The sequence below is a fragment of the Bombus fervidus genome, chromosome 17 (genome assembly GCF_041682495.2).
Source record: "Bombus fervidus isolate BK054 chromosome 17, iyBomFerv1, whole genome shotgun sequence".
Lineage (NCBI taxonomy): Eukaryota > Metazoa > Arthropoda > Insecta > Hymenoptera > Apidae > Bombus > Bombus fervidus.
The window spans coordinates 700,849-719,459 of record NC_091533.1 but is presented as its reverse complement, the minus strand read 5'-3'; the positions used below and the strand labels follow the sequence as shown (position 1 = coordinate 719,459).

General features: G+C 28.9%; 4 protein-coding genes and 1 long non-coding RNA gene across 15 annotated transcripts; 3 read left to right on the top strand and 2 right to left on the bottom strand.

The window, feature by feature from the left end:
• Positions 1–1,114: 1,114 nt before the first annotated feature.
• LOC141445924 (transmembrane protein 186-like) lies at positions 1,115–2,755 on the top strand. The gene is made up of 2 exons (XM_074112129.1): positions 1,115–1,669; positions 1,744–2,755. The coding sequence occupies exons 1-2, from the start codon at positions 1,375–1,377 to the stop codon at positions 2,052–2,054; spliced, it is 606 nt and encodes a 201-aa protein (XP_073968230.1). The 5' UTR covers positions 1,115–1,374; the 3' UTR covers positions 2,055–2,755.
• Mrps7 (mitochondrial ribosomal protein S7) lies at positions 1,693–3,642 on the bottom strand. The gene is made up of 5 exons (XM_072020237.1): positions 3,377–3,642; positions 2,935–3,120; positions 2,601–2,832; positions 2,376–2,513; positions 1,693–2,214 (listed from the first exon to the last, which is right to left on the bottom strand). The coding sequence occupies exons 1-5, from the start codon at positions 3,424–3,426 to the stop codon at positions 2,134–2,136; spliced, it is 687 nt and encodes a 228-aa protein (XP_071876338.1). The 5' UTR covers positions 3,427–3,642; the 3' UTR covers positions 1,693–2,133.
• A 480-nt stretch (positions 3,643–4,122) lies between these two features.
• Positions 4,123–4,665, bottom strand: LOC139996122 (uncharacterized). The gene is made up of 2 exons (XR_011802136.1): positions 4,571–4,665; positions 4,123–4,483 (listed from the first exon to the last, which is right to left on the bottom strand). It is a non-coding gene; the product is annotated as an uncharacterized lncRNA (long non-coding RNA).
• Positions 4,666–5,469: 804 nt separating this feature from the next.
• Positions 5,470–8,981, top strand: LOC139996110 (dual specificity mitogen-activated protein kinase kinase 4). 3 transcript variants are annotated; one of them, XM_072020213.1, is made up of 10 exons: positions 5,470–5,659; positions 5,737–5,996; positions 6,158–6,229; positions 6,399–6,513; positions 6,609–6,698; positions 6,768–6,945; positions 7,030–7,149; positions 7,219–7,518; positions 7,599–7,825; positions 7,917–8,981. In XM_072020213.1, the coding sequence occupies exons 2-10, from the start codon at positions 5,954–5,956 to the stop codon at positions 8,080–8,082; spliced, it is 1,311 nt and encodes a 436-aa protein (XP_071876314.1). In that variant the 5' UTR covers positions 5,470–5,659; positions 5,737–5,953; the 3' UTR covers positions 8,083–8,981. The 3 variants fall into 3 exon arrangements, with proteins under 3 accessions (XP_071876314.1, XP_071876313.1, XP_071876315.2); XM_072020212.1 differs by having other exon boundaries at positions 5,470–5,996; XM_072020214.2 differs by lacking the exons at positions 5,470–5,659; positions 5,737–5,996 and having other exon boundaries at positions 6,206–6,229; positions 6,584–6,698.
• A 423-nt stretch (positions 8,982–9,404) lies between these two features.
• On the top strand, positions 9,405–17,932 carry LOC139996111 (forkhead box protein J1-B). Of its 9 annotated transcripts, XM_072020220.1 has the most exons (5): positions 9,405–9,843; positions 9,941–10,009; positions 16,220–16,532; positions 17,050–17,228; positions 17,339–17,932. In XM_072020220.1, exons 3-5 carry the CDS (start codon positions 16,286–16,288, stop codon positions 17,759–17,761), a joined length of 849 nt encoding a protein of 282 aa, XP_071876321.1. In that variant the 5' UTR covers positions 9,405–9,843; positions 9,941–10,009; positions 16,220–16,285; the 3' UTR covers positions 17,762–17,932. The 9 variants fall into 9 exon arrangements, with proteins under 9 accessions (XP_071876321.1, XP_071876324.1, XP_071876323.1 ...); XM_072020223.1 differs by lacking the exons at positions 9,405–9,843; positions 9,941–10,009 and adding an exon at positions 15,343–15,655 and having other exon boundaries at positions 17,384–17,932; XM_072020222.1 differs by lacking the exons at positions 9,405–9,843; positions 9,941–10,009 and adding an exon at positions 15,370–15,576 and having other exon boundaries at positions 16,250–16,532.
• The last annotated feature ends 679 nt before the right edge of the window (positions 17,933–18,611 follow it).

Here is an 18,611-nt window from a genome sequence, read left to right as displayed (position 1 = left end):
TATCAAAATTGTATTGATATACATACAAATTATATAGTTTCTATAACATAAAATAGTAGAATTTATATATAGAACTTATTATTTTACACAACATATAACATAAGAAAATATCTGATATCTTATATTCTGTTGTAGTGTGTTTAAGCATTTTTAGCTATTTTTCTTATAACTTATAATTATGAAAGTGTAATGGTAATATAATTGTTGTTTCTTTTCTGATGATTATTTTATTAAGGAATGTAATTGTGATGTATGTTACTAATACCATAAATTTATAAAATAATTGATGTAGTTTTATTATTAAACAAATTTTGGATTCATTACTTTATTATTTATTTGTATCTATATGTATATAATATGTTAGAGGCAGCGTACCTTCCTGCCAACATAATGAAGAGAACCCGTCGCTATTTAGCCTTACGATAATATCACTGAAGTGTGTTGGAAAGACGGCGTGCCTCGAACAAAAGTTAGACATCTCTGAATCTAAAGTATAAAAATCTTTACAATTTTGTGCATTCTAGTGAGCAGAACGGTTTACGCTCCACAGGTATCAATTTACTCATCTTTTCCTTAAAACCGCAACCGTTTTGTATGGCCTTTCCAAGATTTTGGAGAATTTCGCTCGCGTTTTAATTTCAAACAATCCGAAAAACTATCTCAACGTTTAAATAAAGAAATACGCAACAAGAAAATTAACTTGGATAATAATTTACATTTAAAACTGAATTATAATAGATTGAATACTTTAATAAAGATTTGAGTTCTCATAAAATTTAAACTCTGAGCGTGAAAGTTCCAACGATCCTAGTTTCTTGGTCACAAAGCCTATTATCTGCTTGGATTTTACATGATAATCTACGAGTTATTTATTACCCAATAACACAAAATGTTATTAACTGATACTAATGAACATTACTTTCATTGGAACCTATAATATTACAAAACGAATCATTTATGCCTTGACAACTTATTTTCCTATTATTCCTAACAAAAGGTAAATACGAAATTTGAGAGTGATCACCGTTATTACCGATTAATAATTTTGACATTTAATTAATAAATTTGTTAAATAAACTTTTGTTTGCTGTCTCGGCTATACTTAAAGTACAGTTAAATTCGCCGTGCTAGAATTTACCCTGCTATAGTATAAAATATTCACGCTAAAGGGAGCCACAAGCTCCTATACTATACCAGTTCACACAGCCGTAACGCAAGAAATTTGTAGAGCTTGAAGAATTTCTTATATTTATGTGTTTAATGTAAGAGAAAATAGATAATCCAGAGATATATGTTAAGCGAATTAACAGTGCATTATATAATAGATGCATTGAATTAGTTCATTGTTGTGCATGAAAAGATTTATACTTCCCTATGAATATACTTACAGTCCATTTTTCTAAGCAACTAAGATGGCTCTCCTATAATAGCATTGATATAATTAGACGATATAATCATGCATCAAATAAAAAGTCATCAACAATCAAATCAGAAAAATTTCCAGGTTATAAAGTAATTTATATACTTCCTTCTGTCAAATATCCTTATATTTTCAATAAACTGAAGCGAAATTACACAATTGCTACGGGTGCATTTATACCAGTAACTACATCTTTAGAGATATTAAATTTCATGTCATTCATGGAAAATTTAAGTTTTACAGCTTGCAGTAAGTTGAAATAACATCTAATATTTTTATGTTGAATTTAAACCTTTATCAATACAATTTACTGTGTATTTTAGATTGTTTGTTAGTCTTTATATTACATACTATTGGTTTTATGTGTAATAATTTAGTTGGAACAATATATATAAAAGATAAAGATGATTCAGAAAATCAAAGTGTAATAATATCATATATAAATTATTGGGGTAAAAGAATGGATATAAGGACAACTGTCGATGATATTATTCCTTTCACAGAAAATTACAGGAATACTTTTAATTCGTTCTATAAAACCTTAGGCATTCAGTCTTGCAAACTAAAATTGACAGTGAATACAAAATATGGAAGAATCGTAGAAGAACCTAGTTTTTCTAATATTTTTGGATAATCTTCAACAATATTTATTCCCTTGATTAAATAAATATTATTACTGCAAATAAAAAGCAAATTTATTTTTATCCTTTTTTCTACAACCACCTATAATGTGCATAAGCTCGATTTGCTTCACACTGCTTATGTAAATCATGTTTCTTTTTAATAACTCGTCCCTGCAAAATATACATTTTAATTAAATACAATTATTAAAAAAAGTTAATTAAACAAAAAGTTAATTAAAAAAAGGAATTCGTTTATATAAGAAAAATAACTTTTTGTCATATTATATACTATTTAACACACATAACAAATTAAAAAATTACTATAAATATACTTTATTGTTCGCAGCATCAATAATCTCTCTTGCCAATACATCAGGTAATTTTTCGGCATTCCCCTTGTCTTGTGCACTTCTAATTAGCCAATTCATAGATAAAAATCGAGCTCTATTTTCATTCATCGGTACAGGAACCTATATATATTAATTTCTTATATTACGAATTTCAAATATCTATTTATTAAATTATTTATTTAATAAAAATTACATTTGTATGTGTACCTGATAAGTTATTCCACCTCTTAATAATTTCTGTAACTCTAAAATAGGTGTACAATTTTCTACAGCTTGGTAGAAAATTATTTTTGGATCCAATATAATATTTTCTCTATGTTCAGGTGGGCTATTGTAATATTCGTTCAATTTTATTATCTTAATATTTTCAAAAGTTTCATCTAATAATCTCTTGGCCAACTTTTTTTTACCATGTCTCATAATATAATTTGTGAATTTTCTGATATGTATAGAATACAGATAATACATATAAAATATGGGCAATCAATTACTTAAACCTAGAAAAACATTTTTTACTTAAATTGAAAATTTAATTATTTACCTAACCAGTTCATCATGAAATTCAGAACATGTCTCAGAAGTATAAGCTGGTTTTATTGGTACATGAGCTAATTGTTTTCCTTCTGTTTCTTTCCATATTGCTTCTTGCTTATCTTTCTTATAAATTGGTTTTACATAATTTGGAGGAAACACACTATAAAATTGAACACCATTTTCTAAATTGTGCCTGTAAAAAAAAATATTTTTATACTATAATATATTAATTATTTATTTACGGCAAGTATATGCAAAGCTTTAAAAGTTCAACATAATGTTACATATGATGATAATATCTGAAGTTTTAATAAAACTGTTAAAATTAAGTATTATCGATGAAGGTTATGTGATCAATTTCTATTCGTTACAAAATAAAATAACATGAATTAACATATAACGGTATATATACAGTATTGAAATTTGTTATGTTATACCTTAAGTATTACCTTAAACTAAATAGTATTAATGAATTAAATGTTCTTCTTCCACAGAGCATCTTTATATATTTGTTTTGATACTTCTACATAGCATTCCGTGCAGCACTTGGACAAAGATTAAGCGTGAATATACGTGTCAATAATGAGGATGATATGTTACATATATTATATAGTTATATTCACACAAACATTTGGGAAATGTAATTTCATTATATAGTGACATTTTCTCAATTCAATACTTTTTATTATTAGCAATGTCAGGTTAAACTTTATTTTAGGGGTTCAAAAATTATTGACTTTTTTATTTACAATCTCATAGTTTTTGACGTGTAGAATCTGAAAATGTAAATTTTAAGGTGCGGGATCCACTGGTTCAAAAGTTATAACTATGTAAAATTGAGCATTTTTAGGATATTTTATACTTTATTTTGACGGTATATTGGTTTCTATCTGTACTACGTCCAATGAATGAACCGCACAGGTGATATCTAGTTGGCTCACACAAATGAGCAGTACGTATAGTATAAATAGTGTTAATAATTAAAAAAAAAAAAAAAAAAAAAAAAAAAAAAAAAAAACAGATTTACTTTCCCATATTCCCATATGTGTACATATTTGATTTGAAAATTTTAAGTAAGTTTGTTAACCTTTTTTGTCCAAAATAATTATACATATTTAATATTTTTTTGTATCAAATGAAATACTGTATATTATGTAGTTTAAATAAATGGTGGAAGATCATATTAGTTTAGTCATTGAGTAAGTTCAGTGGTTTAATCTATATTCTTTATCTTCAATACTGTTACCGAAGGATGGCGTTACATACAAAATCCTAACTTCTCGATCGGTCTTCTATGCTAGCCGATTTGTAAAGCACAGTTCCCGACATTAAAAGTCTTATCTCCCCCTACAGAGTTCCCAGATCTATACATATGACCGTGGACTGTAGGTTTTCGGATCGTTTCAACTAGCAATGTCATCAAATCAATGCTATGACGGCGTTGTCACACAGGCGATGGACAAATTCATCGTCATAGAAGTGACTCCTCCTCCACATCCAGTTCTTAGTTGGCCGGCAACTCGATTCTATTTTTTGTGTACATGTACCATCAGTAGCTGTAGTTAAATTCGCAAAAAATTAGTTTGTATTAATGTAATGTAACAGAAAATAAATATTATCCCAAATTAAACTCAGCTACATACAAATTCCATGTTCTGCTTGACTGTTTTATGTACGTATTGCTCTGCAACCAGCCAAGATAAGTCATACCAAGTCAAGAAACAAAAAAAAAAAAAAAAAAACAAAAATACAAAATGCAAAATACATACAGTTATGCATATTTGACTATCTTATCCCGCCAAAATGATCGCCACTCGCGTGCAGTCAGTGGCTCTACAGACTCCACTCATTGGACAGATCATGAGTAGCAGCTAATATGGCGTTAAATAATATTAAAATACCCTAAAAATGCTCAATTTTACCAGAGAGAATTTCCTTTCTGCTTTCTTATCTTAGAACTTTAGTATCTTAAAACTTACATTTTCGAATTCTATACATTGAAAACTGTAACATTGCAAATAAAGAAGCCAATAATTTTTGAACCCCTAAAGTAAATTTCAGCCATCTTTTTTCTTAATATCATACGTGAACATTGCTAATTTACCTATATAAAAAAAGTTATTAACTTTTTACGTTTATCTACAATAAATTATTGTAAAGTTTGATAGAAATATACTTATTATTTGAATGCTTACGATATTCTACGATAGTAGCTTAACAATATATTGATGATGGGTTGTGTTGTATAATAAGCTGGGTATTTTAGAAAAGAATTTAATTATAACAGCGGGCTGTAGGGAAAATTAAAAACGAATGTAATAACATACAGCAATAAATTGAACCTTTAAATTCTACTTATCATTTTAGTTTTTATCATTTTAATATCAGTCTCGAATTAAGAGAAAAGGAAACGGAACAAATGTGGTAATATTAGAGAATTCGCAAATATTTTTAATCCATAAGATATCATTTTAGAAAGAAGTATTTTTCTTGATAAAGTTGCTACTAGCGCCTACAATGATTGAGGCATAGAACTATAATAGTTCATGAATTCCTTCATAGAGTCTCCAGACTTCCAAAAACATGTATATAAAACGAAAATAAATGAACAAGTAGAAGCAATTCGATGCATGAATTTTTTACCAAATTATTGAAGTTCTGATAGGGTATGGATTGATATAAACTTATCATCATTTTCCTTTTTCACTTACTCCCACATATTACATTGTATGGTACGTATGCCACCGTTGTTTCGATCATCAAATAAGTGATTGTGATAAGCTTATGGCAAAGTATACTTCTGTGATAGAGAGAAAGTCAAATTGCAATTGAAATTAAGTATTTCTGAAAAAGAAAAAGTAGGATTTTGTATACACTGTTCGCAAAAGAACGAAATTGCACAAATGGTGCACTCGCTGCGGAATATATATGCTAGATTGTTAAAATCTTGCGGGAAGGTCTCCTAAAAGGAGAGCCTTTAATAAGAAATTATTCTTTTGGTAGTCAGCTATTAAAAATATTAAATAATGACGGAGAATCGGGGGAATTTTTCAACTCCAACGAATCAAAGTAAGTTGTAATGTTAGAAAATTAGTGATAAGTATACAAAAGATTTTATTTACATAACCTAAACGTTAACTGCATCATGGAAAATAACAATTTTGTTACGAGTATACATACACATACAAATATATATTAAATTATTCATGTTTCATATTATTAATATTTAGGTTCTAGCAGACCATTTAATTTTCAACATTTGGATTTTGGATCTATTAATGATGTTCAAAATGAAATGTCAGGTAAAGCATGTATACCTGTATTTATATATATTATAATATTGTAATATAATATTGAACGCACATGCAAACGTACATACACGTGCATGTGTGCCATGTATGCACTCATATTTATATGAACACATATACATTTCATTGTAATGTAATAACATCTATGTTTATTTTATAATAGAAAAAAGAAGACAATTCAAACTTAATTTTCAAACACAAGGAAGTAATATATCACTTAATAATTCAACAAACTCTTCTATTTCTAATTCAACTGGAAGTGCAGCTTGTTTACCAATGTAAGTTATACAATAAATAATATGATAATATTTAATAAATTGCAGTTTTTAATTATCTCCTTTAATATAGCTATTTTTTTGTTTAATCATCATAGATCTTCTCGTCCAAATTTGCCTTTATCTTTGCCTAAACTACCAGTGAGACCTTGTACTGCAGTTCCACAAGAACTGCCTGATAAAGCAAGGTATGTATGTTTATTAAATATACAAGTATTTAATGTTGTTAAAATGCATGTTAATAAATTATATTGTAGGGATAAATTACGAATGTGTCAATCAATGCAAAGTACTGGAAAATTACAGCTATCACCAAATGTAGTATATGATTTTACAAGTGAAGATCTTCAAGATCTGGGAGAAATAGGACGAGGAGGATTTGGTACTGTAAATAAAATGATCCATAGGATAAGTGATACTGTTATGGCTGTGAAGGTATATATAATTTAATCTTAGTATTAAAATAACTTTATTATTAAAAACAGCTTACAGAGTACATGATGTTATGTTCAATTATAGAGAATTCGTTCCACAGTGGATGAAAGGGAGCAAAAACAATTATTAATGGATTTAGAGGTTGTAATGAAGTCTAATGAATGTCCATGCATTGTGCAATTTTATGGAGCTCTATTCAAAGAAGTAAGTTTGTGATAAGTTTTTTTAATATTAACTTTTCGTAACTAACAATAAATATCATGTCTTGACTAGGGTGACTGTTGGATTTGTATGGAACTCATGGACACCTCATTAGATATATTTTATAAGTTTATTCATGAGGTATTAAAGGAAAGAATACCAGAACGTATTTTAGGAAAAATTACTGTCGCCACAGTAAAGGCGTTGAATTACCTCAAGGAAAAATTAAGAATAATTCATAGAGATGTAAAACCTAGTAATATTCTGTTAGATCGACATGGTAATATTAAACTTTGCGATTTTGGTATATCAGGACAGTTGGTAGATTCTATTGCACGAACTCGAGATGCTGGATGTAGACCATATATGGCTGTATGTATAATAATAAATGAGAAGTATTTAATAAGATTTGTAAATAATTAGAAGTATTTGAATTTGTTATAATTTTTTAGCCAGAGAGGATAGATCCTCAACGTGCAAAGGGTTACGATGTTAGAAGTGATGTGTGGTCATTAGGTATTACATTAATGGAAATTGCGACTGGTTATTTTCCATATCCAAAGTGGAATTCAGTTTTTGAACAACTTTATCAAGTAGTTCAGGGTGATCCACCACGTTTATCTCCTAATGAAAATGGAAATCATTTCACTATGGATTTTGTGAATTTTGTGAATACATGGTACATTGTTTTTGCATTATTAGGCATTACAGAAATTTTGTTTTTGCATTATTGAATAATGATTTTTTTTTTTTCTTTGGTACTATTCCAGTCTAATTAAGGAAGAGACACAGCGGCCGAAATACAACAAATTACTAGAACATCCTTTCATCAGAAAAGCAGAAGAAGATACTGTTGATGTTTCAGCTTATATAAGTGGTGTTCTTGATAACATGGTTCTCAGGGGATTGACACCTTTTACCACTAATCGGCATTAAGTCGGAAGTATAAGATAATATTTGTACCTTAATTTCTATAAGTTTTCAAATCTTAAATTTGATTATTGTAAATGAGTAGATTATTTGCACTCCGATTTAGTGTAGGTAGTAAAATTAATCAACGTCGATCATTGTCAATAATAAATCATTTTGTGTAGAATCATATTATTGTGTCACGAAGTTCTTATATACATAGTGATTAGAAGTGTTCTAATAACAAGTTGACATTTACTAAATAGTGTATAGAAGACAAATTCTAAATCAGCTTTCTCATTGAAACTACGATATGATTTCAATGAAACACACTTATAAAATTATAAAAAAAACATCTTTTTATCAATTGCAATTATTTAAATGACGACTTGTACTGATAATGAAGTTAAATTTTTTCAATAATTAAATATTTCAATGATACATAATGATATTATACGTAATATGTTAAAGTAAACGCTATGTTTTAACTTTTTGTAACTTCATGATATAATAACTCTTCAGTCAATCCATTCAAATTAATACAGGAAGAAGATAAAAGAATATACATAATTATTCTTGTTGGAATAAGTAAAAAACATGCGTGTTAAGAGTTTAGTATATTGTTTTGATGTATCTTTTAATCACGGGATAATAAGAAAGACTTCTATTCACACATAATGTTGTAATATGAACCATATTTAACTTTTTTTATTCCTTTTTACTATCGATATACATTAGAATATACGTATTAAGTAAGTATGAAAAATAATTTTATTTTCTTTGATTTAATGTTATGAAAAGGGATTATGTAAGTAAAGTTGTAAGAAAATTATAAGTCTTTTGCTTTTAATCTGTTGAATAATATTGGAAAAAATAGATTTCTTATTTTTAAAATTACATTATTAAATTTTTAAATATACCAAAAATTTTCTTGATTTTTATAACATAGTTCTTTTATTAATTAAATATGTGTACATACTAGTAAATAAAAAACACATAATACGCAGATATACATAAATAAATAAATATAATAAGTATTTAATCTATATTATCCACGCGTTCATTTGTTACACATACGTACAATGTATACAAGAATTTAATTTTTTAGATTGGTTCACCTTCATAAATTTAATAAAAAATCTTTTGTGAAAATATGTATTCCAAAAATTGAAATTCCATTTTATTTTATTTTTTGTTTCAAATTTTATAGAAAATTGTATTTTTTAATTTTTGACTAAAACGCTGCACACCAACATAGTTTTACTCAGTTACTCATTCACAAACATACTCTGTGCACATAAATTTCATAGAAATTTTTAGGTTACTTAACTACAAATATAAATGGGTACAAAGCAACAATAGCTACGGAGAATGTTATGCTATGGTGTTATCAGAAGTTGATGTTATAATTTTTTAATTTAAGTTATAAGATACTATTAATTGCAAATAGATATTTTTTTTCAAGAAAATTGTTTTTTGTTCTTTTTAAATTGAATTATTCACATTATTGTAATAGAATTATGTTTATATATTTATAATATACGTACTATGTATTTAGTATATACATATATACAAATACATAGGTACGCATAATATATCTTTAACAGTAAATTTTAACTACAATCAATAATTTTTACGAGTGTGTATCTATAATATATATAAGTATAAAGTATATATTTAAATGCAACTGTATGGTGGTACACTGGTACCGTTTACCGTAATAAGAAGATGGCGATAGTATGATGCCAGTGGGTGCTAGTGTAAGTGTATATAATGGCAGCTTCAAAGGTAACACATTTTTTAATTCAAATTTTTACCTAAATCTTTTGTACCGATTGCGTACTTATAACAAATGTTTATTAATTAAATATACCATTAACTATAGACAATTGATAATTTTAATTATGAGCGAGACCTTTTCTGCACGGATTGACGTGAATAATTATTTATATCGGTAAGTATTAAGTTTATTACAATTTATGATTACGATTGTATTTGCATAATATTTTGGGGTAAAAATATATTTTACTCGGAAAAATAGCGAAATAAAACATAAATCCGAATATTATTTAAGGTACCTAAAATAATATTATACCTGATCATGCTTTATGTATTGTAGTTTATAATGTTTCGAAATAGAAACTTGTTATTTAAATAGGAAGTTATCTAAAATTAATTATAGTAGGTATACGATAGAAAATAATAATGCATACTCCTTATAGAAATCTCTATTTCCAAGTTATATATCTTTTGCAATATATATTTTGTTTAAGAATATTTAAGAATTTTGAAAGAAATATAGTTATTCGTTTCATAATTAAAAACTTGGCTAAATCTATATCGTTGATATGACAATTACTCTAGCTGCCGTTACTATTGCTGCTGTGGTAGTTGGAATCAATTTCTTTGAATATTTTATAAAAGCACCATCATTCTCCTAAAATCTATACTCCCATTCGCGTCTATATTTGTAATATTGCGAGGTAGTATCTGGTCTTTTAAGTTAACCATTGAAATACGTCCACATCATCTTTCATGTGGTGACCTATAAACATTTCCTAAGGGGATATGTTACAATCTATCGATCTCCAGTCGATCAACGCTTTTCAAGGAATTACTCTTTTCTAACTAAGAAATAAGTAGTTGTGTATAATAGGTTCTCAATATTAGTACTTACATACGCACCCTCTTGAAACTTTTAATATCTTTTTTACTTCATTTAATTTATTTTAATACAAGTATGTAAGTAGCTACGTAGAAAAGAAAAGATTTTAACATTTCTCTGAGAAAATATTTCCGATAAGAGCATTGTACTAACTGTACCAATAATTTTTTTAAAAAGTTTCGTTATCATAAATTTCATACTCTGTATTCTTGCCTAATTAGGTACGTACTTATAATCTAAGGAAATTTATTAAAATGAGAATTACCGAAGAATAAGAGAATTATTCTCATTGAATGAGAAATTTTTGAAGTTTTGTTATAAAACTGAAAATGAAATTTAGCTTTATAACATATTATGTAATAAGTAATATTTAATTAAGAATTATTGAAAGAAGGGAGGAGAAAGGTGTAAACAATTGTACACGATGAGAATAGAATAAAAAAGGAAATAAAATAATAATGAAAAATTTGTAATCACGAAATTGTTTGTAAGCAGCGAAATAAAATTACGAGAGGAAAGAATTATGAAAGTATTTTAGCGACAATTGGTAATGATGGATGGTGGTAAAACGTAAAGTGGTCGTGAGTCACAACCTGACGCGGGGAGGATAGCAGGTGCTACTACTGTTGTTGGTGCTGGTACTGTTGGTGCTGCTGGTGCTACCATTATTGCAGGGGTGGCCAGCTGGATAGGCCAGCAAGGGAACGGATGTTCCCAGGAGATTATTGATCGTGTATGTAGATACTTCCATTTGGACTGCGTAGACAGCATGGAATTTTGCTGAAACGTATCGAATCTATCTTTCTCTAATTTTTTTAATTGAAAGTACAAAATTGGATTTATATGTACTTACCAGAGATACATAATCATATTTTCTATATTAGAGTAGATTATAATGGTTATAAATATGTACAATACTTTTTCATAAGGAAGTTTATCAATTCCATTAGACAGGTATTGGCTACAAAACTACATATCTTAGCTGCAGAACAATTTTTTGTCGATATTTTTGTGCAATTTATAATATAATAATAGAAGTAGATTGTCTAGATCCAAATTTGCTTAGAATGAAATCGTGTTATAAAATATTTTAGTTATACAGAGTGAGCAACGTAATATAATGTAGGTACACTTTCGTAGATAACTGCGTAAGTGACAATAATAATAACCTTAAGTAAAATCGATTCGGACGAATGTTTGACTCAAAGACGATGCATGATTCGACTTTTTCATATCGTTCGTATTTTTCGAAATCTCAGGGTTACCTTCAATTCTCTTAAATGAAACTCTAATTTCCTCTTATTGTGAAAATTGTGGATAATTAAAATTGTTTGGGAAACTCATAGAATAACAGCAGACACAAATAAAATATTTATCGTTCTGTGAATATCTTTTATTTTGTATTACATTTATGACTTTATAGACTCATGTATAAATATCATTAAAATCTTAAAAGTTTAAAAATTGAAAAGCTTTGAACAACGGTATATCTTTTAATCGAATATTTAATGTCAAATATTGTTAAAAATACACGGCTGTGTTGTTTTTACGAACGTTAATCATTAGATTTATCGATGCACATCCTTAGAAGTAGTAGATTAAATTTCATAAAAATCATGGAACCACAAGAAGAAATCTAAAAGAGTTAAATTTCCAGATGTATGGTAGGTGATCGCTTGATAGGATCTTGACAAGCAACCCCAACTCACGAAAGAAACAGTTCGATACGTGCTCGTTGTGAATTAATTTCGATAACTTAGGTGATAGAATCTTTCCAAAAGTCGCTTAATACCACTTCATCGTACAAACATTTTTCGAAAAACACAAGTGGTAGAAGAAGAAACAAAAAGTAGGCTAATAAATAGCGTACTACGTGGCCTTCTTTAAATGTATTTGGACCACATTTCGCTAAAGTTATTAGAAAGTTATCGAAGTGATTCAAATTATGTGCCTTTGTTATTAATATACATGTATCGGCGTAAATTACAAGTTTAGTTAGAAATTCCAATAGATAAGAATGTGTGATGTGCTTAAATATAAAGTAATATTTGAATTAAAATCGAACGAATATACATATAATTTATTTGACAATATTTAAGACTATTTCATGATTCCACGAATAGAGAGGGTTGGTCAACCATTGGATAACGCCCACACCATGAACCTGCGTGTAGAGTAAAATTGAGTTCGGATCTCGTGCAAATTTGTCAGGAAAATTTTGTCCTAACGATCCTAACGGACATCAACCAATAATAAGCAGGCTTCTGAAATTTAACACGCCATTCTCAACGTCGTCGAATAGCTACGGTTCTCTCCCCTCTCTTTCACGTTGGGATATCGCAAGTGACGGTCACTGCCTTCCTGATTCGATCAATGAAAGTACCTGTACCAGAACGTTCAAGCTATGCCACCACCCCTACTGACAATGAAGCATATGACCATCTGATTTTCATTTACATACTTTCTGGACACTACTACCCATATAGGTACACTTCGATCATCATTATTGATAGTACAGACTGTAACCTTCAAATCAATCTATTTTTTTCTCTTAACATAAATAGTACATACATACCTATTTACATTGTTTTATATCCGTCAGAATACATCATCTACATAGGGAATTGCAGTGTATTTCCGATTGATATTTCTTTTAAAGATATTACAAACAAACTTTGCATCATTGATGTGTACTTTACATTTACCTAACCCCACTGAAACAATTTTTCTTTAATACAAAAATTATACCTAGGTATACCTATTTGATTAATGCATTCGAATACGTATTCAACTTTTTGGAATAGAATGACAGATATGAAGCTACATAAATTATAAGTTCTACTTGCGATGACGATTCGTGTTAGGGGTATTTGCAATACAATCGTAATAACTAAATAGAGTACAACTGAATAACATTTAGAAGCAGGCATGAAATAATTTCTTATTAAAAAATAAGAAGAAAAAAGAATCAAATTTTTTCATACGACGCTTCGTTTTCAAGAAAATCGATTTTGAAAATTTATAATTTAAAATATACTTGAACATGGTTAATTCCGGACTGAACAGGAATAAATAATCGACGGGATATTATTCTACATGTAAAAATAAATTGAAAAACACGGAACGAAATTAGTCCACAAGACGCTTCGTTTCCGAGAAAAATGAATTTGAATATTTATCATACGTCAATTCTTAGTTAAATATGTTCAGACTTTATTTTCTTGCAAATGAAGGCTCGAACGGACATTTTTGACTTATTTTTGTATGTAGAATAATTCCCTGCTTATTGTTTACTCGTACCTATTTCGGTGATTAGTTATGTTCAAGCATACTTGATAAATTTTCAAACACAATTTCTCGAAAACGAAACGTCGTATGAAAAAATTTGACTCTTTTTTCTTCCTACTTTTTCATAAGGAATCGCCTCATATCCGCTTGTACGTGTTATTTAACCGAAGCCTGCATAATAATTTTTCAAATAAAATATCATATAAATACGTTTATTTATATCGAGTTTTCCTCGTATGATATCATTACATATATTTTTTAAATCAATATTTGTAATAGCAATTGAATAGTTGAAGATAATAAACTTCGAAGCTCTAACATTTTGAATCAAATTAAAATTGCGGTTTACGATTATAGTTTTCAAAAATGTAAATAACGTTAAGAAAGGTAATGTAGTAACGTAAATAAGGAATAGTTACCTATATATGTAGTTACGGTGTACATACTTACATAGCGTGTGAAATATTGTATTAATTATTTAACGATCTGATATAAAGTATCCTTTATTACTCACCGTTATCGATGTTATGAAACGTATTCCAAAAAAGTTCTGCTGAAGAAATTACAATAAAAATCAGTCTCTTCTCTAAGATATATAAGTACGTAAGTAGATAAATAACTTCGTTAATTACAAGCTTTTTTCAAATAGTATTCCCAGTTTTTTAACATAAGCGGAAAGTTATAATCAGACTTTATTAAAAAAATAAGATATGATACATATATTTACTCATATGTAAGTATAAGTATCTGCTTAAAATGCAAAATTCCAAATATAAGTGTTATATAAAACAGTAAATTGTTTATACATTATAACATAAAAAGTTTCTAAAGTTAATAAGTTTCCTTTTTTTCTTAAAATGACCGATAAAATCAATTAAGGTATACGACTATGTAGAGATGTGATACGATTTTAAAAAGCAATACTACCGCGATGAATTACAATCTCCATGATAATCCTGAATCTACATAATCTGTTTTGATTTTATTGCTATATAGGTAATACTTATCTATCAACTACTTTCCGTATTAGGTTGTTTATTTATTTGAACTTTGCAGAAGAACGTACATGATGTAACGAATTATAAACAAATTCCTATTTAAGATAGATATGCCTTATTTGGTCGAATTTAGGCACTGTTATAGACCGAAACAACCCCTTTCTTCTAAGAAAATTACTTTCACCTTTTATTCCGTTGCCAAAGTTTGTATAAAATAAAGCGGGAAGGATAGAAGCAAAAATGCGAGGTCGAGTTCCCCCGTTCACTGTCCAAGAAATTAAAAGAAGGGAAAGGTTTGCGTTTGCACGCAGGTTTGAACAGCGTGTAAGTACATATGGTCCACCTGCAAAAGGGAGCCAACACCTGTCACGCACACCAACCACGGCCAATGGTTTACAGCACGGCAAGCAAGTAGATTCAAAGTGGGGGATTATCAGGGCTTTCGTTACCCCTTGGTACTAGTTTCATTCGAACGATCATGCGGTTTACATGTTTTGTTCTATACATTGGTGAGAATGTACGTATATGATGTAATAAATCGTAATCGGATTCATGTTCTCAAGTTTTTTTGTAAGTTCGCATAAATGTTTGTTTTACTGTGAAGGATCTTAATTTGCGTTCGATGTATTACCTTGGGGAACGTTTAGAGGTGTGTTGTAATTTTTAAATAAGAATTTTACCTGAACCCCGCACTTCGCGAAACTCTCGTATTGATTTACCGTCTAATTGTTTTTACTGCATATTGTAATATCAGTCGTACCTAATATCAGATATCAGCGAATTTCGATGCATAAATGAAATGGATATACCCTTTGTTATCGACAGAATCAATCGTGGAAAAAAGATCTTTTCATTTTCGTTTTGTTCTTTTACTAATAAGTAGGTACATGTCGACGTCTGTTATAGATTTCTAGATTCTGTTATAACATTATTGGATTATTACTATAATCAGTTATATGTAAAGTATCTTATTTTTAGAAATTTATTTTAAACAAATTATTGTAGATATGGGTCATTTTAATAATATTCAACCTAACTTAATTGTTATTCTAATTGTAATAGTTATGTATACCTGAAGCGTAATATAAAATTGCATAGAAGTGTAATTCTCACTTTATATCGCTAATGTCCGCAAATTTTTAAATAATAACAATAGGGTAAACAAAAAAAAACTAGAAACTGAAATAATAATTTGTTTAATATGTTTAATAAGTTATGTATAGATATGGATACTTTCATCCAGGCTCTGAGCACGCCTTCGATACATATGCGATGAAAAATGGTGAAAATGAAGGCAGAATCGATCGATACTAAGAAACCAACGAATCGTGGTGTATCAATTATGAAAGAAAATATGCATAATGATGATTACGGCGTTGAAGCAGAATTGACAAGTCTTTCATGGCTACAATCGCTTGACATTACAAGTGCTTCTAGTTTGCCAACACCACCCTGTTCTCCATCTCCACCTCCTGTAACACGACAGCCAAGAAAGAAACTGTCACCCCTAATCAAGGCCGAATTAGGTAAGTGAAATTGATTTCATTGCATTGTTATTTGTGGTATCTGTATTATCATAAACTATATTATTATAAAAAGTAGAAATCCGTTGTCATCACAAATTTTGACTCGTTGAATTTAGGTTTGCAGATGGTTCTTTCTAAGAGTATCGTAACAATTTAATATAGTTAATAAATATATGTCTACGGTTAAAGAAATAATAGCTACATACAATAGATACATACATAGATACACAGATAGGAAAATAAGTAATTTTTTAACTAGTATCTATTTATTCACTTTTTTTTAAAAATACTGTTCGTTTATCAAATCTAGCAAATACTTTCTTGTACATGTAAGTAACTACCTACCCGCTACTATTCGGTATAATGTTGAATATAGGTATTTACATACGCATATTTAATCTACGTAAATAAATCTAGATATATAAATATAAAAATATTCGAGAAGAAAAGAAAATCGGTACTTAAAAATATTATGCTTTGAAAGCATCAACAACGTAAGATAATTTTATTTGTTCAGATCTAGCTGCAAATGCCGAGAAGTATCGAACTGACCCTGACGCAAAACCGCCATTTTCGTATGCGACGATCATTTGCTTGGCGATGCGTGCAAATAATAACAAAGTGTCCCTTTCAAATATATATGCATGGATTCGAGAAAACTTCTTATTTTATAAATATGCTGATCCAGCTTGGCAGGTATAGTTAAAAATAAGATAAATTTCAATGTTGAAAATATGCATTTGTGAACATAATCGTTTGTAATTAAATAGATATTATCTAACAGCGGTTTCCTTTATTTTAAACAGAACTCAATTCGACACAATCTATCATTGAATAAGTGTTTTGTCAAGTTACCACGTTCAAAGGACGAACCAGGCAAAGGTGGTTTCTGGAAATTAGATTTGGAAAGAATGGAAGAAGGTAGAAAATCGAAGCGACGCGCAACGATGTCTCAACGAATTCGTGGATCAAAGAAGCTAACAGCTGCAAAGACGATGGTAACGAACAATATTCAAAGCAATGGCGCCCCATCGATCAACTGTCTGTCAACGTTATACGAGACACCGCCCAGTAGCGTATCTCCTCCAATTCCAGACTGTCTCTCAGAAATTCCTGATTCTACCCAAGTTAGTTTAAGCGAAGATGATCTCACTGGTTTGTTAATTGCTACTGCGGGTTGGGATGAGAATCAGTTGGATCTCTTAGATTCCCTTCTTGATACTCTTTAAAAGATTTGCCGGTTAAAGCCTTTTGTACACAAACTCTGACATTTATATTTAACTTTCTTAACTACTCGTTATCCAAAACATTTATAGATACGTTTACAATGTTTTTCATGAATATGAAACAAATTTAAGTAAGTGGCTTCAGTTTATAAACATTCGATAATTCGATGATTCAAACGAATCTAGTAGATACTTGAATGTTTTAAAAGATGTTATAAATATTTTCATTTTGAATATTAACTGACAGCGAGGGATGTTTAAAACGAATAAGAAACGTACGTGGTGCACTACGTACGTGGTGCAGATCGACGATAAATTTCTGAAAGGACAGAAAAATTGTGTATATAAAATGTATTTCAGTTATTTTAAATTAATTTAAAAAGTAATATTTATTTATTCACAACAATAATTATCACCGTTGAAATATTTGTTAATACGAAAATATGATTTGTGCTTATTACTTGACTGAATACATACATATATCTATTAGACGAAAATTCTACAATAAATTGATAGTTAATAATACTGTGTATGAAAAATAATTATAATATATTTGTAACACAGTAATTTGCAGTGTGCCTTCGAATAAAGAATAAATATTTATAGTATCATACATTTGCCAAGTCGATTAATTCGTGTAGAGTATGTTTCGTATTCCTGCTTCAAAATAATAAAATACAAAGTGCCTTACAAATACATAAATATTACCAGTAAACAAATTATACTTCGATTTTTATCTCTTCAAAGCAATTTTCTTGCGTCGTTAAAAGAATTAAAGGAGTGTTATTCTGAGAAATTAGAATGTAATACTCAACACTTCGATCGTAATTCATTTACTAGTATTTTGGAACAA

Coding starts and splice junctions, on each gene's coding strand:
- LOC141445924 (XM_074112129.1), top strand. CDS start 1,375: ATGAATATACTTACAGTCCATTTTTCTAAGCAACTAAGATGGCTCTCC. Junction 1,670..1,743: donor TTTAAGTTTTACAGCTTGCA/GTAAGTTGAAAT, acceptor TGTGTATTTTAG/ATTGTTTGTTAGTCTTTATA.
- LOC139996110 (XM_072020213.1), top strand. CDS start 5,954: ATGACGGAGAATCGGGGGAATTTTTCAACTCCAACGAATCAAA. Junction 6,699..6,767: donor GAACTGCCTGATAAAGCAAG/GTATGTATGTTT, acceptor ATTATATTGTAG/GGATAAATTACGAATGTGTC. Junction 7,519..7,598: donor GATGTAGACCATATATGGCT/GTATGTATAATA, acceptor ATAATTTTTTAG/CCAGAGAGGATAGATCCTCA.
- LOC139996111 (XM_072020220.1), top strand. CDS start 16,286: ATGGTGAAAATGAAGGCAGAATCGATCGATACTAAGAAACCAACGAAT. Junction 16,533..17,049: donor CCTAATCAAGGCCGAATTAG/GTAAGTGAAATT, acceptor TTATTTGTTCAG/ATCTAGCTGCAAATGCCGAG. Junction 17,229..17,338: donor ATGCTGATCCAGCTTGGCAG/GTATAGTTAAAA, acceptor TATTTTAAACAG/AACTCAATTCGACACAATCT.
- Mrps7 (XM_072020237.1), bottom strand. CDS start 3,426: ATGCTCTGTGGAAGAAGAACATTTAATTCATTAATACTATTTAGTTTA. Junction 3,121..3,376: donor TTAATACTATTTAGTTTAAG/GTAATACTTAAG, acceptor TTTTTTTTACAG/GCACAATTTAGAAAATGGTG. Junction 2,514..2,600: donor GAGGTGGAATAACTTATCAG/GTACACATACAA, acceptor TAATATATATAG/GTTCCTGTACCGATGAATGA.